This window comes from Scyliorhinus torazame, chromosome 5, assembly GCF_047496885.1.
Source record: "Scyliorhinus torazame isolate Kashiwa2021f chromosome 5, sScyTor2.1, whole genome shotgun sequence".
In the NCBI taxonomy this organism is placed as follows: Eukaryota; Metazoa; Chordata; class Chondrichthyes; order Carcharhiniformes; family Scyliorhinidae; genus Scyliorhinus; species Scyliorhinus torazame.
This window is the reverse complement of record NC_092711.1, coordinates 164,274,707-164,298,120: the sequence shown is the minus strand read 5'-3', so window position 1 is coordinate 164,298,120 and position 23,414 is coordinate 164,274,707. Positions and strand designations below refer to the sequence as shown.

Genomic DNA, 23,414 nt, shown 5'->3' with positions numbered 1-23,414 from the left:
CATGTTATGAGGTAATGGTCACTTTGGTGATAAAAGTAGAGGTTCTGAACGCCTTCCTTGCTGGCCAAGTACTGAAGACTCCTGAGGCCGAGTTCCAAGGAAATTACTGTCAAAGAAGGAGCCAGACTTCCGAGGTTGAATTCCACAAGAATTACTGTCAAAGGAGCCAGAGAGGGTTACGCTTCTACAGACTGATCCCCCACATGAAGTTGGAAAAGTCAATGCCTTAAAGTTCAGTAAACCTTTTTCTTTTCATAAACTTATTTTTGTATTTACTATCCAGAAAATTCTGCCTTTGTCTTAATTGATTTAAATGCTGTCCAAACTAAAGTGAATTTATTAAATGGTAAGTTGGGGGTGGCTGAAATTAATTATGTTCTCGATAACAAGATCAGTATCTTCAATTAAAAACCTTGCATTTCTATAGCACCTTTCACAACCATAGGGCGTCCCAAAGTGCTTCACAGCCAATTAAGTACTTTGAAGTGTCATCACTTTTTGTAATGTAGGAATCGTGGCAATCAATTTACACACAGCAAGATCCCACACACAGCAATGTGATAATGAGCAGGTGATCTGTTTTTAGTGATGTTGATTGAGGGATAAATATTGACCAGGACACTGGGGTAACTCCCCTGCTCTTCTTCAAAATAGTGGCCGTGGGATCTCTAACATCCATCTGATCGGGATAGACAGGGCCTCAGTTGAACATCTTATTTAAAAGAAGGCTGTTCTGACAGTGCAGCACTCCCTCAGTGCTGCGAGGAGGAATGTTGGATGTAATTTTTGTCCTCCAGTCCCTGGACTGGGACTTGAATCTACAGCCTTCTGACTCAGAGGTGAGAAAACTGCCCACTTAGCCACGGCTGATACTATAGACAATACAAAGTTAGAAAGTGAAAGCTACCCTTTAAAGCCCCCATCCTTTGCCTCCAGTGCCTAAATGTAATAATAAAAACCCCAGTATAAATAACATGGATTTGACTGACAAATGTTGAGGTGTTGGTTTCGAGTCGCAAGGTTTGACTTCCCATTTGAGCTTCGGGCACCTTTCTGTCTCTCTGTTGCTCATGTCAATGACAGACAGCGATGGAGCTGAGGGCTGAATTTAACTGAGAATAACGCTCCAGTTGGCAAATTTCCATGAATGTCACACAATTTATGTAAAGGGCTAAATCCAGATTTAGAGAAGACAGATTTTTAATGGGTTGAAGGGTAATGGAGAACTGGCAGTACGGTGGAATTAAAGCCAGGATGAGCACAGCCATGATAGAATTGCAGAGCAAACTGGTTGGGCCAAATGGCCTAATTCTGCTCCTATATCTTATAACTTATGAAAGGGGGAGACATTGATTTGCTCCCAGATGTTGCCCAGAGGAGGAAGTTTTCGTCTGACACTCATTGTCGAACCTCCACATTATGACATCACAAAGGAGCTCGTCCTCTAAACCAGCCAATAGGAATAAATCCGTTCCGCAGTGGCGTCACTGCATTTGAGCGCACAAGCCCGGCGCGCGGCCACCGCCCAGGGTGCCGACCCCCCCACCGTCTGATCCCTCTTCCCCCAGCCAGCACATCGTCGAGACGGTTTCCAGGCAACCAGCTGACAGCTCCGGCCAGAGCGAGAAGCCCCTCCCCCAACCCAGGACTGCGCATGTCTCGGGGAGAGGGGAATCTGCGCATGTGCAGGGTGAGCTCAATCCCGCTGGCTTTACCGCTGACTTGTGCCCAATGGGAAGATAGGAGGACCGGAAGTATTCTGTTTCTCCGCCAATCAGAGCTCCCCCATTGTCTCAATGCGGAAGCTGGACATGGAGGTTTCTGCCGAGCAAAGCCGTTGTTCCTCCAACCCTGAATGAGCTTGAGCTGCACACAGACTCCTGTCTCCAACATCTGTGAGTAAAACACTTTCTTTTCTCCCCTTTCCATTTCTTTTCTCATTCTCACCTTCAGTTGGTCACTTGCAGCAACTGAAGAAAAAAAAGTGAATCCAGGGAGGGTGCAGACTCTGGAAAGCTTGGCCCAGGTCTCGCTCTCTCTCTCTTAAAGACATTGACATCCTTTGTTCCCTCAGCTTGACACATTTATTTGTCTGGCTAAAAGGATGGTCTCTTTCCTAATGTTCACAATTAAAGGGCTGGTTTCCCCAGGAGATGACTGACATTTAAGGGGACAGTAAACAGGGCAAATCCAACTCAGCCAATTACTTCTCTGTGGGTCTACTGTCCATCATCAGCAAAGTGATGGAAGGACTTTGAAAAGTTGCTATTAAGTGGCACTTATTCTGCAATAACCTGCTCCCGGACGCTCAGTTTGAGTTTCGCCAGGGTCACTCAGCTCCTGACCTCATTACAGCTTTAGTTGAAACTTGGACGAAAGAGCTGAATGCCAGAAGTGAGGTGAGAGTAACTGCCCTTGACATCAAGGCAGCATTTGACCGAGTATGGCATCAAGGAGCCCTAGCTAAACTGGAGTCAATGAGAATCGGGGGATAACTCCACTGGTTGGAGTCACACCTGGCACAAAGGAAGATGGTTGTGGTGATTGGAGGTGAATCATCTCAGCTCCAAGACATCACTGCAGGAGTTCCTCAGCCCAAACATCTCCAGCTGCTTCATCAATGATCTTCCTTCCATCATAAGGTGAGAAGTGGTGATGTGCAGTCATCCACAATGTTCAGCACCATTCTCAACTCCTCAGATAACAAAGCAGTCCATGTCCAAATTCAGTAAGACCTGGACAATATCCAGGCTTGGCCTAATAAGTGGCAAGTTACATTTGTACGACACAAGTGCCACGCAATGACCATCTCCTACAAGAGAGGATCTAACCAACACCCCTTGACATTCAGTGGCATTTCCATCGCTGAATCCCCCACAACCAACATCCTGGGGGTTACCATTGATCAGAAACTGATCTGAAATAGCCATATTAATACTGTTGCTCCCAGGGCAGGTCAAACGCTGGGAATCCAAGGTGTGTAACACACCACCTGAAGCCCCAAAGCTTGTCTACAAGCACAAGTCAGGTGTGTAATGGAATACGCTCCACTTTGCTAGATGAGTGCAGCTCCAACAACATTCCAGAAGCTCGACACTATTCAGGACAAAGCATTCAAACCTTCCATCACCGAAAAACAGTAGCAGCTGTGTATACCATTTACAAGATACACTGCAGTAACTCATAAAGATTCCACAGACAGCACCTTCCAAACCCACAACCACTACCATCTAGAAGGACAAGAGCAGCAGATACCTGGGAACCTCACCACCTGGAGGTTCACTTCCAAGTTACACACCACCCTGACTTGGAAATACATTGCCGTTCCTTCACTGTCCCTGGGGCAACATCCTGGAATTCCCACCCTAACAGCACAGGGGATGTAGGGCAGCATGGTGGAGCAGTGGTTAGCGCTGCTGCCTCACGGCGCCGAGGTCCCAGGTTCAATCCCGGCTCTGGCTCACTGTCCGTCTGTAGTTTGCACACTCTCCCCTTGTTTACGTGGGTTTCGCCGCCACAACCCAAAGATGTGCAGGGTAGGTGGATTGGCCTCACTAAATTGCCCCTCAATTGGAAAAAATGAATTGGGTACTTTAAATTTATAAAAAACAAATTTTTAAAAAACAACACAGGGGATATATCTACACCTCCAGGCTGCAGCAGTTCAAGAAGGCAACTCACCACTACTTCGGAAGGGCAACTGGGGATGGGCAACAAATGCTGGCCTGACCAGCATTGTCCACATCCCGTAAATTAATTTTTAAAAATTTACTATCGGACAGAAATATGTCTAGTGTTGTTATGTGGTATGTATTATATATATTATTGATGGTTCTGTAATAAAATACATGTATTATTATTTCTAGTTTTGTAATATAGTACTGGACCTACATTATATATTTCCAGTCATACAGTCATTGCAGCACTGACAGAATCCATTTGGTAACTCAAGTCAATGCTGACTCTCTGTACAGCAATCCAGTCAGTCCCATTCCCCCTCGATATCCCTGTTCACCTGCAAGTTTATTTTCTTCAAGTGACCATCCTATTTTATTTTAAATTATTGATCATCTGGACTTCCACAACCCTTGTGGGCAGTGAGTTCCCTGTCATGACCACTCCATGACTAAATAAAATTCTTCCTCAGAATTTCCCCATCTCTAATCAGTAAATGTACTTATATGGAGATTCTCTACAGTTGTACAGGTTTTAGTGAGTTGAGATTTGTTGATCAGCACCTTCACGAAAATTGGGAGGGAAAGTAAGTGAATACAGGCTGTATATTACACACATTTTTTATCCAGTAATATAGACATATATCTGTCTGGCAGCCTGCATGAAGATTTTCAGGTCTCTGTGTCCAGGACAGGAAGCAGTGCACTCTTGAGGTTGGCCTGGTCAAAGTCCTGGATCTGTCAATCAGCCTGAATCATCACCTTCAGGAGAATTGGGAGGGTGAATATTAGATACAGCAGAGTGAGAATGCAGGGAGAGTGTGTGGGTTGGAGATTGAGAGCATTTCAGGGAAAGAGAGAGGAAAGAATGTTCAATAGAAACTAGAATTGTCTGTTCTGAGTTTCTATCCTGTACTGACAATGATTTGTAAAATCTGATTGCAGGAAGTTCGAACGAGAGGAGTTTGAGGCGGATATCTCAAACTAAATATCACGTCAAGAACTGACTGAGTCACTCAATTCTTGGGAACCGGAGATCATCGGCCTTTGAATCTAGAAGGAGAAATGTTTGTCTATTCTGTCTGCTTCAAGAGATTTTAAACATCAGTGTGTCTGGAAAAGCACTGAGACACACACACACACCCGTGTGAGACTGTTACAGAGCACTGACTGTGGAAAGAGCTTTAACCAGTGACACAGCCTGAAAAAATACTGCACCATTAACAGCAGGGAGAGACTGTACAGGTGTTCGGTGTGTGGACGGGGCTTCAACTGATCGCCCAACGCAGTGAGACGCAAGATCACCCGGACCATGGAGAAACCATGGAAATGTGAGGATTGTGGGAAGGGATTCAAAGGCCCATACGGGCTGGAAAGGCATCAACGCAGTCACACTGCAGAGAGGCTGTTCACCTGTTCTGTGTGTGGGAAGGGATTCACAGCCCCGTCCAAGCTGGCAAGGCATCAAAGCAGTCACACTGGAGAGAGGCCGTTCACCTGCTCTCAGTGTGAAAAGGGATTCACTGACATTGGCAACCTGCGGAGACACGAACGAGTTCACACTGGGGAGAGGCCTTTCACCTGCTCTGACTGTGGGAAGGGATTCACTCAGTTATGCAACCTGCAGAGCCACCAGAGAGTTCACACTGGAGAGAGGCCTTTCACCTGCTCTCAGTGTGAAAAGGGTTTCACTGACATTGGAAGCCTGCGGAAACACGAACGAGTTCACACTGGGGAGAGGCCATTCACCTGCTCTCAGTGTGAAAAGGGATTCATTAACATTAGTAGCCTGCAGAAACACGAACGGGTTCACACTGGGGAGAGGCCTTTCACCTGCTCTCAGTGTGAAAAGGGATTCATTAACATTAGTAGCCTGCGGAAACACGAACGAGTTCACACTGGGGAGAGGCCTTTCACCTGCTCTCACTGTGAAAAGGGATTCATTGACATTGGCATCCTGCGGAGACACGAACGAGTTCATACTGGGGAGAGGCCTTTCACCTGCTCTCAGTGTGAAAAGGGATTCACTGACATTGGCAACCTGCTGAGACACCAGCGAGTTCACACCGGGGAGCGGCCATTCATCTGCACTGTGTGTGATAAGGGATTTACTCAGTTGCCTCACCTGCAGAGACACCAGCGAGTTCACACCGGGGAGAAGCCGTTCATCTGCTCTGTGTGTGATAAGGGATTTGCTCATTTATCCAACCTGCTGAAACACAATGTCACTCACACCAAGAGCAGGCCCTTCAAATGCTCTGACTGCAGGAGGGGTTTCAAAAGCTCACAGCTACTGATGTCCCACCAGCGTGTTCACTCTGAGGAGAGAACGTTCAGCTGCTCTCGATGCACAAAGAGGTTTAGATCCTCATCCAACCTGATGAAACACGAGCGAGGTCACACCGGGGAGAGCCTGTTCACCTTTCCGACTGGGAAAAGCGTCACTCGGTCATCACTTGCTGAGCCACAGTGTCACTCACAGCAATGAGAGACCCTTTAAATGCTCCGACTGTGGGAGTGGGTTTAAAAGCTCTCAGGTACTGATGTCCCACCAGCGCATTCACACTGAGGAGAAACTGTTCAGCTGCTCTCACTGCGACAAAGAGGTTTCAAACATCATCCACATTGCGGAGACACCAGCGAGTTCACACTGGAAAGAAGCCATTCACCTGCTCTCACTGTGGGGAGGGATTCACTCAGTCGTCCAACATGCTGAGACACCAAAGGGTTCACAAGTGATGTCGGGTTAGATTCTGCTGTTATTCCTGCTGTTAATCACATCCAGGACTGAACCTGGAGTGGGTGGAGGGGTTTGTCTCCTCGTCAACTCCTGGTGCTAGGACGTGGTGACCCTGGCGAACTACTGCTCTCCGGATCTGGAATACCCGACTGTGAAGTGCCGTCCATACTACCTTCCACGGAGTTCACTTCTGCCATCATCATGGCGGTCTACATCCCACCCCAGGCGGAAGTGAAGAAGGCGCTTGATGAATTGTAACCGCTATCAATAACAATGAAGCAGAATACCCGGAGGCCTTGTTCATCGTGGCCGGGGACTTTAACCAGGCCAACCTCAAGAGTGCACTGCCAAAATTCCACCAACACATCTCCTGTCCCAACAGGGGCCCCAATATCCTTGACCACTGCTACACAAACATCAAGAGCGCCTGATGATCCATCCCCTGACTGCACTTCGGAAAATCGGACCACAAGACGGTGCCCCTTCTCCCGGCATACAAGCAGAAACTTAAGCTGGAGAATCTGGCGATGAAGGTTGTGCAAATGCTGGTCTGAGGCAACAGAAGAGCTCCTTCTCGACTGGTCCATATTCAAGAACTCAGCAGTCAACCTAAATATGTATCCCAGCACCATCACAGACTTCATCAGCAAGTCTGTAGAAGATTGTATGTCAAAGAAGGTAGTACGTACGTTACCCAACCCGAACCCATGGTTTAATCGGGAGATTCACTCCCGACTGAAGGGCACGTCTGAGGCATTCAAGTCCGGCAACCCTGACCTATACAAAAAAATCTAGGTACAACCTCTGCAAAGCCAACAGGGATGCCAAGCGACAACAGAAGAGTTGTCCGGAATAAGCGAGAATCATGGACTCTCATCGATTGTGGCAAGGCTTAAACAACATAATGCGCTAAAAAGCAAAGCCGAGTAGAATCTTTTGCAACAGCGCACCCCTTCCTGACAAACTCAATGCATTTGATGTTTATTTCGAGCAGGAAACCAACAAACCTTTGTCATCTGCCCCAGCTGTCTTGGGCACACCCATGCCCACCGTCACAGCCTCCAAAGTCAGTTTGGCCGCCTTGAAAGTGAACCCTTGGAAAGTGGCGGGTCCTGACTGAGTCCCTGCCATGCACCCAGATCCTGCGCGGGCCAACTGGCGGGTGTGTTCGTGAACATTCTCAACCTCTCTCTACTCCGTTCTGAGATTCCCACCTGCTTCAAGAAGACCACCATCATACCAGTGCCAAAGATGAACCAGGCAGAGTCTTTAAATATTTTGAAGACGGAGTTGAATAGATTCTTGATAAGCAAGGGGGTGAAAGGTTATCGGGGGGGTCAGTGGGAATGTGGAGTTGAGGTTACAATCAGATCAGCCGGGAACTTATTGAATGGTGCAGCAGGCTCGAGGGGCCGAGTGGCCTACTCCTGCTCCTAATTCGTATGTTATCACATCCTTTATAATAGATTGTAGCATTTTCCCTCCTACTGATATCAGACTAATGGGTCTGTGGTTCCCCATTTTCTTTCTCCCTCCTTAAATATTGGGGTTACATTTACCATCTTCCAATCTGCAGGAACCATTCCAGAATCTATTGAATTTTGAAAGATGATCACCAATGTATCTCTCCAGCCACCTCTTTCAACACTCTGGGATGTAGAGCAGCAGCTGCCCATATAGTTAAGTGTGTAATTGTAAGGTTGAATTGAGTAGTATCTGTAATATGTAACTGAGTTTAGTGTTGGGGCCTTACTTAATAGACAGGTGACTGGGGATGCTGGGCAGGTATTGGTTCTAAGTCTGTGATCTACCACGCTTCGCGTTCAGGATCAAGAGGAGGGATATGTGGCCGCCTAAAGTGGCGTCTGGCAAAGGATGCTGGGAAAAGTGGCCAAGTTCAGGGACAGACAGGCTGCAGCTTCCAAATAGACAAAAAGCTGGTTTGTCTTAACAACCGAGGAAAAAGGCCATTGAAAGGCCATCCCGGGACAATGGGCTTAAATGGAAATTGACAAAGTGGCAGATTTGGTGGCGTCAGTTTTCCTCATTTGGGAAGGCATACGTGCCTCGGACACCAACGGACATGGCCGGTCAGGACAAGCCCCGCAAGGTAGCGGATTTAATTGAACATTATCGATCAAGGTGATCAAGCCCTGATCGATTGATTGGGCCTTCACCTGGGACCGCCCAAAGGGGCTCAAACTCCTGGGGATAAAAGGTGCTGCGCAGCCCACCATTCGCTCTCTCGACAGCAGCTCTCAACAGTAACCAACAACAGTGACCCTTCACCGACCGAAGAGGAAAACCATCCACGCCATCGATGGAAGGACCCGAGCCGAGGATAACAACGACCAGCAACAGACTTTCAACACTGCCAGACTGCGGACTCCAGATAAGGCCATATCTGCCCCGTACTTGCCATTCACTTGAAAGTTAAGTTAAGGTCTTGTGTGCATTAGCTTAGAGTTCAACTTGCATGTGTGTGTGATTAATTAACAGTAACAATTGTGTGATCGTAAATAAAGTATATTATTGTCTGATACAACTTATGGTAATTTGTACACCGTATAAGGGTTAGAGACACACTATGGTTTTGGTACAACAGATCCTTGTGAAATTTGAAGCCATGTATTCGCAACAAGGCTCAAAGAGCAACAGCCCACTGCAGGCAAAGTCGGGAGATCGGCCAGTCCAGCAGAAAGAAACCCTCCGACCCTCCCCATTGACCAATTGTCAGAATGAACAAAATGCAGTCCTGGATGTAATTGAAGCAGAAACAATAACAGCAAATTCCAACCCTTGTAATCACTTGTGAACTTGTTGGTGTCTCAGCAGGTGTGATGAATCACTGAATCCTTTCCCACATTGAGAGCAAGTGAACGGCCTCTTCCCAGTGTGAACTCGTCGATGTCTCCACAGTGTGGATGAGTAATTGAATCCTTTCCCACACTGAGAGCAGATGAACGGCCTCTCCCCAGTGTGAACTCGCTGATGTCTCTGCAGGGTGGAGGAATCACTGAATTCCCTCCCACATTGACAGCGGGTGAACGGCTTCTCCCCAGTATGAAGTCCCTGCAGGCTGGATATCTGAGTGAATCCCTTCCCATAGAGAGAGCAGGTGAATCCCCAGTGTGAATGTGTCGATGAGCTTCCAGTGCAGATGGGGCCTTGAATCCTTTCCCACAGTCCACACATTTCCATGGTTTCTCCATGTTTTGGGTCTCCTTGTGTCTCTCGAAGTTGGACAATTGAAGCCTTACCCACACAGGGAACACATGTACAGTCTCTCCCCGCTGTGAATGCTGCAATGTTTTTTCAGGGTGCGTAACTGGTTAAATCTCTTTCCACAGTCAGTGCTCTGGAACACTCTCACTCGGGTGTGTGTGTCTCGGTGCTTTTCCAGTCACAATGGTGTTGAAAATCTGTTGATGCCGACAGCTCAAGCAAACATTTCTCCTTCTAGATTCAAATGCCGAAGATATTCAGATCCCAAGGAATCGAATAACTCTGTCAGATCTAGATGTGACGTTTGAGATTTCTCTCTGAAATTCCTCCACTTTTAATATCTTGGAAAAACAATTTACAAAAGTCAGCACTGTCAGTACAGGATAGACATTCAAAACAGACAATTCTGGTTCCTATGGAACATTCTTCCCTCTCTCATTCCCCAAAAGCTGTAAATATCCATCCAACACACTCTCCCTCCGTTCTCCCTCCCAATTCTCCTGAAGGTGCTGATTGACAGATCTATGCTCACTGCTTCCTGTCCTGGACACAGAGATCATAACAAATAGGAGCTGCAGTCGGCCATTTGGCCCACTTGCCCCATCCTTTAATGAGCTCAATGGCCAATCGACCTCAGCTCCATTTACCCACACTACCCTCATATTCCTTGGTGACTTCAATGTTTTGGGGGGGGGGGGGGGTCACAATCAAATCCAGTGACTACCTGCATGTACTTTGTGTCAGGTTGAGGTCAATGCCACCCCCCCCCCCCACTTTTCATCCCAGTCCCAGGAGATTAGATATTGGGCTCCAAACAATTCCCCCGTGCTGGAGAAACTGCTCTATCTGCCATGCAGGCAGATGGCCCAGAAATGCACATGTCCAAGGGATGGGGGCCCTTAATTGAAAAAAAAAAGACTGGGCTCTTTAAATTGAAAAACTAAATCTGTCTAACTCATCCTTGAATATATTCAATGACCTCTAGACTCCACTGGTCCCTGTGGAAGAGAAATCCCGAGATTAACAACCCTGTGAGGTAACAGATTACTGAAAATATATGATGTAGTTACAGTACAATATTACATTACTAGAAATAATAATAAATGTACTTTACAGAACCATAAATAATATATCTAATCTGTACCATATAACAACACTAGACCTATCTCTGGCTAATATTAATTTACTGACCCTTAAATGTCAGCCATCCCCTGGGGAAACCAGCCCTTTAATTGTGAACATTGGGAAAGAGACCATTCTTTTAGCCAAATAAATGTGTCAAGCTGAGGGAGCAAAGGATGTCAATGTCTTTAGGAGAGAGAGAGGGACCTGGGCCAAGCTTTCCAGAGTCTGCACCCTCCCTGGATTCACTTCCTTTCCCTTCAGTTGCTGCAAGTGACCAATTGAAGGTCAGAATGCGAAAAGAAATGGAAAGGGGGAGAAAAGGAAGTGTTTTCCTCACAGATGTTGGAGACAGGAGGACGTTTCAGTCTGTGTGAAGCTTCATTCAATCTTCATTCACACAAAGGCAGTGCTCTGATTGGCTGGAGGACCAAAGTCCTTTTGGTCCTCCCAGTTTCTCAATAGCCAATACCTGAGCAGGAAGGTCAGAGGGTGGACTCTCCTCTGCACTGCGCAGTTCCCTACCGCCCTTGGACATGCGCAGTCCCGGGCTGGGTGGAGATGGAGATCACTGGGCTAGTTCTCGCTCTGGCCGGAAGCGTCAACCGGTTGCCTGGAAACCTTGTCTGCTGGATGTGCAAGGGAAGGGAGAGGGGGAACAACAGGAGGGGTCGGGGCTCTCGTGCCCGCCCGCCGGGCCTGCGCACTGGAACCCGGAAACGTCACCGCGGAACAGAGTGATTCAGGCAGGGCTTCTTTGGGACGTCACAATGACCCAGAGGGGCGTTCCCAGCACTCTGAGAGCAACACCCTGGTCACAGAAACAAAATACTCCGGATTGGACAAGAGCTCAGCGTCGGGAGGTCAAATACCCGCCCACCCCACGTGCGCCGAGGTCCGTCCCCTCATTGTCTCCATGACGGAGATTGGCCAATAGGAACCTGTGGACGACTGGACAGGCGTTGATCCTCCAGCCAATCAGAGTCTGGGGCCTGTGTCACTGGCTGCACGAAGCTTCCTTCACTGTCTGCCCAGCAAACCTGCTGTTCCTCCAGCTTCACACAGACTGAAACTTCCTCTCACGTCTGTAAGTAAAACCCTTTTCTCCCCATTAAATTTATGTGCTTATTCTGCCCTTTATTGGTGACTTGTTTAAATCCCCAGGCCCAGATGAGATGTTTCCCAGGCTGCTGTGGGAAGCAAGACAGGAGATTGCAGACACTGACAATTTTCAATTTTTTCTCGCCACAGGAGCGGTGCCAGAGGACTGGAGGACAGATAATGTGGTTCCATTGTTCAAGAAGTGAAGTAGGGAAAATCCAGGCAATTACAGACCAGTGAGTTTAACTTGAGTGGTCAGGAAATGATTGGAAAATATTCTGAGGGACAGAATTAATCTCTGTTGCGAAGGCAAGAACTAATTAAGGATAGTCAGCATGTCTGCGTGGGTTTCACCCCCACAACCCAAAGATGTGCTGGTTAGGTGGATTGGCCACGCTAAATTGCCTCTTAATCGGAAAAAAATAATTGGGTACTCTAAATTTATTTTTAAAAAGGCTAGTTAGCATGGCTTTGTCAAAGGAAGATTATGTCTTATAAAGACCTACCCAAACAAAGACTGTAACAGGTTTCAGAGCAGCAATAGCAGTGCCTCTGGTTCTGCACCAGAACAAGGAGATGGAGCTGAGGTTGTGGACAGGGCACGTTCTGCACAATGTCCTCTGCCAATTTGGAGACTTGGAGCCAGACCTCTACATGCTGCTTGACAGTGAAGAGGAGACTGTCTGACAAGCCAGACAATCCGCCCAGCATCTCAATATACACCCTCATCAGTGCCTATTAAAATCCTCATCTGATCCACCCGAAGCAGCACCCATCTCTGACCACACCCTCCAATGAACTGGCAAGCAAACTTGTCCTGGATCCAGTCCAGTGTGTCACCACAGCTGATCCCAACTCTATAGTGGCTGCTAAGTTTGTGCAGTGTTGTATCTGAGCTGGTAGCAGTGAGGGTCAGATCAAATGGCTACCTGTCTTCATGAAGTGCTGAGCTGTTGCTCTCTCTTTTCATCTTTGACCTGCTGTGGCTGAACAGGCAGCATTTTCACGATGGGCCAAAGGGCATCTTTCTGTGCTGTAAAACTCTCTGACTCTAAAGCAGGAAATCAGAAGGGGAAAGTTGGTTTGAAGGAAGAGGGTGGGGAATTGGAAAGGAAGAGATCTAAGGTATACACTGTGTGGAATTTGCTCGTTCTCCCCCTGTCTGCATGGGTTTCCTCCGGACGCTCCAGTTTCCTCCCACAGTCCAGAAGATGTGCAGGATAGGTGGATTGGCCATGAACAATTACCCCTTAGTGTCCAAAAGGTAGGTGGGTTTAAGGGGATAGAGAGGAGGAGTGGACCCGGGTAGCATGCTCTATCGGAGGGTCAGTGCAGAAGGATTCTGTGGATTCTATTTCATTTGCATTTTCCGTGGAGGTGACTAAGTGTGTCGTTGAGGGTAGTGCAGTTGATAATCTTTATTGTCACAAGTAGGCTTACATTAACACTGCAATGAAGTTACTGTGAAAATCCCCTAGTCGCCACATTCTGGCGCCTGTTCAGGTGCACTCAGGAGAATTCAGAATGTCGAATTCACCTAACAAGCACGTCTTTCGGGACTTGTGGGAGGAACCCAGAGCACCCGGAAGAACCCCACACAGACACGGGGAGTACGTGCAGACTCCATACAGACTGACCCAAGCCGGGTATCAAATCTGGAACCATGGCACTGTGGAGCAAAGTGCTACCAACTGTACTTCCGTGCCGCTCACATGTAGCCCGGAAAAACTTTAGTAAGGTTTGTGACAAGGTCTCACATGGGGGACTGGTCAAGATGGGCTCCAGGGCAAATTGATACCAAAATTGGCTTCCTGGCAGCAGGCAGAGGGTGATGGTCAAAGATTGTCTTTGTGACTGGAAGCCTGTGTCCAATGGTGTTCCACTGCGATCGGTGTTGGGTTCCATGTTGTTCGAAGCATACATCAATGATCTGGATGTGAATGTTGGAGATATGATAAGATCGCAGATGACACAAAAATTGGGGGTGTGGGAAATGGTGAAGAACGCCTCAGATTTCAGGATGATATGGACGGGCTGGTTAGATGGCAGAACAGTGGCAAATTGAAATTAATCCTGAAAAGTGAAGAGGTCAAATTTGAGTAATCTCTCCTAACTCAGCAACTGGAGTTGTGTATATAGTTAATGTTAAATAAAATAAGTTTTGTTTGTCTACAACTCGGTGTTATACTCTTCATTGTCCCGTATTAAATACCCATATCCCCACACTCTCCTGCCACTCAGCCAATTTCCTAACCGTGTCAATAATTTGCCCTCAACTCCGAGGGCTTCCACCTTAGCCAACAGTCTCTTGTGTGGGACTTTATCAAATGCGTTCTGGGAGTCCGTATAAATGACATCCATAGACAGTCCCCTGTCCTCTACTTAGTCACCTCCTCAAAAGATTCAGTAAAATAAGTCAGGCTGGCTGTCCCTGATCGAACAATGTTTTTCAAAGTGTTCAGTTACCCTATCCCTGATTATACATTCCAGCAGTTTCCCCACCATAGATGTTCATAACAATCTTTATTAGTGTCACAAGTAGGCTTACATTAACACTGAGGGACTGAATTCAGACTGTCCGATTCACCGAACAGCTCGGCTTTTGGGGTCTTGTGGGAGCACCAGGATAAAACCCACGCAGACACGGGGAGAACGTGCAGACTCCACACAGACAGTGACCTAAGCCGGGAATCGCACCTGGGTCCCTGGGGCTGTGTAGCAACAGTGCTAACCATTGTGCTACCATGTCGTGTTTGGCTAACTGGTCTGTAATTCCCTGTTTTTCCCTTTTCAACCTTCTTAAAAAGTGAATCCCTTCCCACACTTAGAGCAGGTGATTGGCCTATCCCCAGTGTGAACTCGCTGGTGTATCCGCACTTCAAAAAGTGAAATTTTCCAATCCAGAGGGACTACTCCTGAATCTAGGGAACTCTGGACGATTATCGTTGGGGCATCTACAATGTGCTCCCCGACTTCCTTTAACAGCCTCGGATGGAAACCGTCAAGTCCTGGGGATTTGTCACTCTTCAGTTTCCTAGTTAGTGATGGTATCGGTATCATTATATTAATTGTATCAAGTCCCTGTCCTCTATCGACTATTAATTTTTTCGGGACTTATGGCAAGTTATCCTCCTTTTCAACTGTAAATACTGAGGCAAAGTAATTGTTCAGCGTGTCTGCCATTCCCCCATTATCACTGACAATATCTCCATTTCCAGCTTTTACTGGGCCTACATTGCTCTTCACCACCCGCTTTCCCTTTATATAACGAAACATTTCTTCTCAGTGATATTGATGAACCTTGCAAGTTTCCTTTCATAATCCCTTTTAGTCGCTCTCACAAGCTGCTTTGTGATCCTTTGCTGGTCCTTGTACCTATCCCATTCGTCTGGATCTGTCCTGTGTCTTGTATTTTTGTGCGCTATTTCTTTTAGTTTTAAGCTGTCCCTAATCTCTTTATTTGTCCGTGGCTGTTTTTTTTTTTGTGAAATGGAGCCTTTTCCTCTCAGGGGTATATACTTGCTCTGTATCTCGTTAAATGTTTCTTTAAATATGCTCCACTGATCTTCAGTTGTTTGACCCATTAACAGATCTCCCCAGTTTACCGTGGACAGTCTCTGTCTCATCCCGTTAACGTCAGCCTTACCCAAGTCTAAAATTCTACTGTCTGTAACGTGCTTTTCACTTTCAAACACTACACTGAATTCAATCATGTTGTGATCAATGTTCGTGCACAGATAGGCTGCTAATTAAATTGGGCTCATTACTCATAACTAAATCTAATATTGCCTGTCGCCTTGTTACATCTGGAACATATTGCTGCAGGAAACTATCCCAGACACATTCCAGAAATTCACTCCCTTTCTGACAGTTGCTTGTCTGCCCCTCCCAATCTGTGTGTCAGTTATAATCCCCCATTAATACTACTCTGCCTTTGCTACACACTCGCCTAATTTCGGCCGTTATACAATCTAGCACCTCCGAGCTAACCAGACAGTCGATACACAACACCCATTACAGTTTGAGATTTTTTTGTTCCTCAGTTCCACCCATGTGGGAGGGGATTCTCCGTCCTGGCAGCTGGCCAATGGGGTTTCCCGTTGTGGGCACCCCATGCTGTCGGGAAGTCCGCGGGCATGAGTGCGCTGCCGGAAAGCGGAGGATCCCGCCGACGGAGAATCCAGCCCATGGTCTTCGCTGGATCCTTCCCCTCATTATATCCTCCACAGCAGACGCCATCTCCCTGGCGCTACACTCACTTGGAGCATCTCAACAACAAGGACTCCGACATCAGTCTCCTATTCATTGACTACAGCTTCAAATTCCGAGGTGTGCACATCACCAACAACCTGTCCTGGTCTACCCACGTCAACACTACGACCAAGAAAGTACAACAGCGCCTATACTTTTTCAGGAAACTAAGGAAATTCGACAGGTCCACATTGAATCTTTCCAACTTTTACAGATGCACCATAGAAAGCATCCGACCTGGCAGCATCACAGCCTGGCCTGGCAACTGCTTGGTCCAAGACTGTAAGAAACGACAGAGAGTCGTGAACACGCCCAGTCCATCACGCAAACCCGCCTCCCATCCATTGACTCTGTCGACACCTCCCGCTGCTTTGGGATAGAGGGCAGCATAATCAAAGACCCCTCCCACCCGACTTGTTCACACTTCCAACTTCTTCCATCGGGCAGGAGATACAAAAGTCTGAGAACACATCCAAAGACGTGCAGGTTAGGTGGATTGGCCATGATAAATTGCCCTTAGTGACCAAAAAGATTAGGAGGTGTTATTGGGTTATGGGGATAGGGTGGAAGTGAAGGCTTAAGTGGGTCGGCGCAGACTCGATGGGCCGAATGGCCTCCTTCTGCACTGTATGTTCTAACAGATTCAAAAACATCTTTTCCGCTGTTCCCAGACTCCTAATCGACCCTCTTATGGACTGACCTGATCTCTTCACACATCTCCTCCACTGAGTAGTGCTACACTCCTGTATGCTTCACCCAATACCTGTGTCTATGTATTTACATTGTGTATTGATGTTTGCCCTGTGTATTCTCATATATGGAATGATCTGTCTGAACTGTACACAGATCAATACTTTTCACTGTATCTCGGTACATGTGACAATAAACAAATCCAACCCTCACCATTGAGGTGATAGTATTTCTAATCAGTAAGGCTACTCCACCCCCTCTGCCATATTCTCTGTCCCTCCTGTAAACTTTATAACCGGTATATTTGGTACCCAGTCCAGACCATCCTGCTACTTGTTTTTGGAACTGTATTGAGTTCCCCTGAGGCCTTCCTCTCCCCCACCATTTGTTAGTTTAAAGTCCTTCTGACCTCCCTATTTATCCTTTCCACGAGGACACTGGCCCCAGACCGGTTCAGGTGGAGACCGTCCCAACGGCACAGATCCCTCCTGTCCCAATACTGATGCCAGTGCCCCGTGAAATGGAACCCCTCTTTCCTGCACCACTCCTTTAGCCACGTGTTTACTTCTCTAATTTTCTCATCCCTATGCCAATTTGCACGTGGCTCAGGGAATAATCCAGAGATTATAATCCTTGGGACCTGTTCTTTAATTCTGTTCCTAATTTCTGATATTCCCAAACAGGTCCTCTTTCCTAGTCTTGCTGATACTGTTTGTCCCAATGTGGACCACAACAACTGGATCCTCCCCCTCCCTCTCCAATATCCTTTCAAGCCGGTTAGAGATGCCCCTCACCCTGGCACCGGGCAGGCAACATACCATGTGGGACTCTCGCTCCTGCTTCCAAAGGATGTTATCAGTTCCCCTAATTATAGAATCCCCGACAACTACCACTTCCTCCCCCCGCTTGAATGGCCTCCTGTACCAGGGTGCAGTGGTCAGCCAGCTCATCCTTCCTACAGTCACTGCTCCGATACCCTGCCCCTCCGAGTCCGCTCCCTGGAGACGAGGTATTGGGGAATGAGAGGAAGGAATGTTCCATAGAAACTAGAATTCTCTGTTCTGAATTTCTATCCTGTACTGAGTGTTGACTTTGAAAACTCCTTTTACAGATATTACAAGAGGAGGAATTCCAGACAGAAATCTCAATTGTCACGTCTCGGTCTTACAGAGTCACTCGATACCTTGGGATCTGAGTATCATCGGCCTTTGAATCTAGAAGGAGAAATGTTTGCCGAATCTGTCAGCATCAAAATATTTTAAACATCAATGTGACTGGAAAAGCACCGAGACACACACACCCGAGTGAGAGTGTTCCAGAGCACTGACTGTGGAAAGAGCTTTAAACATTTACACAGCCTGAACGAACATTGCACCATTCACAGCGGGGAGAGACCGGACACTTTTAGTGTGTTCTGTGTGTGGACGAGGCCTTAACTGATCGTCCATCCTGGAGGGACACGAGGAGACCCAAAACATGGAGAAACCGTGGAAATGTGGGGACTGTGGGAAGGGATACAGATTCCCATCTGAGTTGGAGACTCATCGACGCATTCACACTGGGGAGAGGCCATTCGCCTGCTCTGTGTGTGAGAAGGGATTCACTCTGTTCTCCAGACTGAAGAAACACCAGCGAATTCACACTGGGGAGAGGCCATTCACCTGCTCTCAGTGTGGGAAGGGATTCACTCAGTTAACCCACCTGCAGAGTCACCAGCGAGTTCGCACTGGGGAGAGACCGTACACCTGCTCCCAGTGTGGGAAGGGATTCACTCAGTTATCCCACCTGCAAAGTCACGAGCGAGTTCACACTGGGGAGAGACCGTTCATCTGCTCTCAGTGTGGGAAGGGATTCACTCAGTTCTCCAATCTGCAGACACATCAGCGAGTTCACACTGGGGAGAGGCCATTCACCTGCTCTCATTGTGGGAAGGGATTCGCCCAGTTATCCCACCTGTGGACTCACCAGCGAATTCACACTGCGGAGAGACCGTTCATCTGCTCTCAGTGTGGGAAGGGGTTCAGTGAGTCATCCAAACTGCGGACACATCAGCGAGTTCACACTGGGGAGAGGCCATTCATCTGCTCTCAGTGTGGGAAGGAATTCACTGACTTATCGAACCTGAAGAGACACCAGCGAGTTCACAATGGGGAGAAGGCAATCACGTACTCTGAGTAGGGGAAGGCAATTAGTGATCCATCCCACCTGCAGACACACCAGCGGGTTCACACTGGGTAGAGGCCATTCCCCTCTGTGTTAGAAGGGAATCCATGATTCATCGCACCTGCTGAGACACCAACAAGTTCACAAGTGATTACAAGGGCTATTGCTGTTATTGTTTCTGCTCTCAGTTACATCCAGGACTGTATTTTGTTCATTCTGTCAGTTGGTCAATGGGGAGGGTTGTAGGGTTTTGTTCTGCTCGACTTGGCAGTCCTATGGCTTTGCCTCCAGATGGCTGATGCTCTTTGAGCCTTGTTGCGAATACCTGGTTTCAAATGTCACATGGATCACTGAGTGAGGCGGTGTTTCGAAGAGAGAAGATATTCAGTTTGCATTTCTGTTTGGATCCCCGTAAATCATGCCACATTGCCATGAAGATGGACATTGGTGGTTACATGTTTTTTGTTTAATTTATCTGGGTGAACACCCAATCAGGGTATGAGGGACATGTTGTCTGAGGTAGACTGGGAAACCACATTAAATGGTATGATGGGAGACAGGCAATAGCTAATATTTTCAGGCATTATTATTCATCTACTGGGGGAGTCAGTTAGCTCAGTTGGCTGGATGGCTGGTTCATGATGCAGAGTGACTCCAATAGCAGGGATTCAACTGTCGTACTGGCTGAGGTTATCCATGAAGGGTCCACCTTCGCAACATTGCCCCTCGCCTGAGGTGTGGTGACCCTCAGGTTAAACCACCAGTTGTCTCTCTCTCTCGCTCTCTCAAAGGGGAGAGCAGCCTATGGTCTTCTGGGACTTTTGCAACTCATTTCACATATATACACCAAAATTGATTCCTTTAGGGAAAAAAATCCAACAGGAAAAGTGATGCAACCGCGGCTAACAAGAAAAGTTAAAGATTCCATTAGATCAAAGGAAGAGGCTCATAAAGTGGCCAAAATAGTAGTAAGCCTGAGGATTGGGAACTGAATGAGATTAATAAGTAAAAAAGTAGTCCTGGAGAAATTAATGTGGTTGAAAGTTAATCAACCCTCAAACGTGATGCTCGACATCCCAGAGTGTTGAAAGAGGCGGCTGTAGAGATAGTGGATACACTGGTGATCATCTTTCACAATTCTATAGATTCTGGAATGGTTCCTGCAGATTGGAAGGTGGTAAATGTAACCCCACAATTTAAGGAGGGAGAGAGTAAACGGGGAACCACAGACCCATTAGCCTGACATCAGAAGGTGGGAAAATGCTACAATCTATTAATGGGGTGGCACGGTAGCACAGTGGTTAGCACCAGGGACCCGGGATCGATTCCAGGCTTGGGTTACTGTCTGTGCGGAGTCTGCACGTTCTCCCCGTGTCTGCGTGGGTTTCCCCCGGGTGCTCCGGGTTCCTCCCACAAGTCCCGAAAGACATGCTTGTTCGGTGAATTGGACATTCTGAATTCTCCCTCGGTGTACCCAAACACGTGCCGGAATATGGTGACTGGGGGATTTTCACAGTAACTTCATTGCAGTGTTAATGTCAGCCTCCTTGTGACAATAATAAAGATTATAATTATACTATTAAAAGAACTCAACCCATGTCAATAGAATTTGGTTCACGTGAATTGATATCTTCAGTCTGGATAGGCCCAGTGGACCAGGCTATTCTGGGTCTGGATATTTTATCCTAATTGAATTCTCCCTTAAGCTTTGAAAATGGGAAAGTAACATGGTCAATCAGAACCATCAGGAAAGATCAGCTTTATGGACATCCAATGTGGCAAAAGATAAGAATGATTGTGGCCAATTACAGATGGAACCAGCATCATTCACTGGTAATGTTCCACCATGTACCAAACGATACCCATCAACCCGTCCTCAACCGAAGCGATTTTACCCACAGTAGAGCAACTGGAGGAAAGAGGGATGTTAATTAAAACACGCAGTTCGTCAAATAGTCCAGTTTGGCAAATGGTACAGAGCGTCTGACCATTGACGACTGAAAGGCAAACCTATATCAATCTGGTCTCCACCTGTGTTCCAGTTAAAGTCTGGAATGTTTAGATGGGATTAATAAATTGATCACTTTCTCCTGGAAATATTTACATCCTGGCCCATGAACTTTGTTTTAAAGAAATCCACATTTGAAAGCCCAGCCACAACATGAAATATCAGCACCATAACAGGGCAGATAAGAAAGACAGACACTCACTTTGATCTTCAGCGCATCTGAGAGTTAAAAAAATGTGACATGATTTTGGGATCCCGGTGTGGGTGTGCAGTTGTGATTTGTTCCATGTGAAAAATAACAAGCCTAAATTCACAGTGAAATGGACTGAAGACCGGGTCCCAAACACACACAGCAACTGGAGACACAGCAGGAGATGAAATGGTTAATGTGGCCAGGAGATTGAGACACCATTGTGACATCATCAAGACATTGACACACACTCCAGAGAGAAACTGACTTTAAAACAATCAGGATAGAATTAAACACACTGGACATGGGCAAAGTGGGAGTGAAATTAAAGCGATAATGGGACAATGAAGGGCTTGGGAGAAATAATACTGAGTAAGAACTGTTCACAAAGAGAGAGCTGGAGAATCTTTTACATCCATGTTTGATCTGTTGCTTGAAGCATCTGTCCTAATGTACCAGTAACCTGGAACTCATGGTGCTCCTTCAGGAGAAGAAAATATGGAGTAGATGTTACCCCAGGCGGAGCCAGAACTGGACAATAATGGAGTGAAATTGAGTGAGGTTTTGTGGAGAGAGTTTTGTAAATTCTGAATGGGATGTGGAAGTCGCTGGACCAGAATTTATTGCCCTTGAACTGAGTGGCTGCTTGGACATTTCAGATTTTAACCGGGTCTCCCCGATTTCTAGTCTCTGCCACAAGGGAAACATTCTCTCAGCATTCTCTCTGTCAATTCCACTCAGGATCTCACGTGTTTCAATACGATCATCTCTCATTCTTCTCAACTGTAATGGATACAGTCCCAACCTGTCAAACCTTTCCTCAGACGATAACCCCCTCATTCCAGAATCTGGGAGTCAACCTCCTCTGAACTGCTTCTAATGCAATTATCTTATTTCTGAAATAAGGAGACCCAAACTGTACACAGTGCTCTAAATATGGGGCGAGATTCCCCGTCCTGTGGCGCGCCCTCACCAGCCGCGGGATTCTCCGTCCTGCCAGACGGACAACGAGTTTCCCATTGTTGCCAGCCTGTCGTCTGGAAATCCCCAGGTGTGAGTGCGCTGCCGGTGCAATGGAGAATCCCGTCAGTGGAGAATCCAGCCCATGGTCTCACCAAGGCCCTGTACAACTGCAGCAAAACACCCCAACTTTTATATTCCAGTCCCTTTGCAATAAATAACAATATTCCATTCACCTTCCTCATCACTTGCTGTACCAGCTGTAATTTCTGCCGTTACATCTTTGGTCCATGGATGATTAATGGACATGTCACTTTAAGGCAAGCAGCCTGTATCTTTAATTCAAGCAGAAGAATCCAGGTGCCTGTACTGGTTTAAACTGGAGCTGAAGATCTTTCGGCACCAGTGTGAGAATTGGGGTTGGGACTCGGTTTGATTGATTCGCTGGTGGCCAATGAATTGGTCCAAACGGCTGTGCTCCTAGGTAACAGGCGGTGATTGGATCCTATCCCACTGGGATGTTTTTCAGAGTCCCAAGCTTTCAGTTTGATTCTAGCAGCACAAGAGGCAGAACTGACTAACTCTCTCTCCAGAAGGCAGCTGTGAGTGCTATCTCTCTTCCCAGATAGCCTGTGGGTGCTATATTCCTGAAACCACGGAGACCTGAATACAAACCACAAACTGAAAGAAAAGTTTGAACAGAGGTGAGGTGTGTCTCCAGAAAAGTGTGAGTACTGCATTTCTAAACTACAAAGAACGTGAACAAATTAACCTACAGAGAAGATCACTACAGACTGTAAACTAAAGACTTTAACCTGCAAGCTTGCTGTGAAGTAAAGTGTGCTAAAAATCATCATCTGAAAAAAAGAATTTCTTTCACTTCTGATCTTATCCCTTTCCACCCCTCGGTGTTTGTATGTCTCTGTGTGTGTAGAGGTTGGGGGCAGGTTAAAGTGGGAATTAGGAATTGGCTTATTGTAAATCAGTTGTGTTTGCTGCATATTTTATTATTGTTCTTGTTATAAATAAACAGTAATCGTATTTACATTTGCAACCATGGTGACTGATTATTGGGCAGCCAAGGGCCAAAGACATAGGGTATTTTTGTAAGAATTATTGGTTAATTGACTAGTGCTGTGACTCTGGGGCACGTGGGGCTGGAATTGACAGCGCACTAGCCCAGGGTGTCGTAACACAGCAAACTAACTTGTGATTCCTGTATCAGGACACACAGATCCCTCTGCGCCTCAGAGTTCTGTAATCTCTCTCCCATTTAAATAATGTGGACAC

At 46.9% G+C, this 23,414-nt stretch overlaps 1 protein-coding gene and 2 long non-coding RNA genes across 3 annotated transcripts; 2 read left to right on the top strand and 1 right to left on the bottom strand.

Moving 5' to 3' along the window:
* Positions 1-1,780: 1,780 nt before the first annotated feature.
* Positions 1,781-8,959, top strand: LOC140420383 (uncharacterized). The gene is made up of 2 exons (XM_072504389.1): positions 1,781-1,895; positions 4,620-8,959. Exon 2 carries the CDS (start codon positions 4,987-4,989, stop codon positions 6,160-6,162), a length of 1,176 nt encoding a protein of 391 aa, XP_072360490.1. The 5' UTR covers positions 1,781-1,895; positions 4,620-4,986; the 3' UTR covers positions 6,163-8,959.
* Positions 8,385-11,367, bottom strand: LOC140420385 (uncharacterized). The gene is made up of 2 exons (XR_011946339.1): positions 10,831-11,367; positions 8,385-9,980 (listed from the first exon to the last, which is right to left on the bottom strand). It is a non-coding gene; the product is annotated as an uncharacterized lncRNA (long non-coding RNA).
* LOC140420384 (uncharacterized) lies at positions 11,180-23,169 on the top strand. Its single transcript, XR_011946338.1, has 2 exons — positions 11,180-11,848; positions 17,915-23,169. It is a non-coding gene; the product is annotated as an uncharacterized lncRNA (long non-coding RNA).
* The last annotated feature ends 245 nt before the right edge of the window (positions 23,170-23,414 follow it).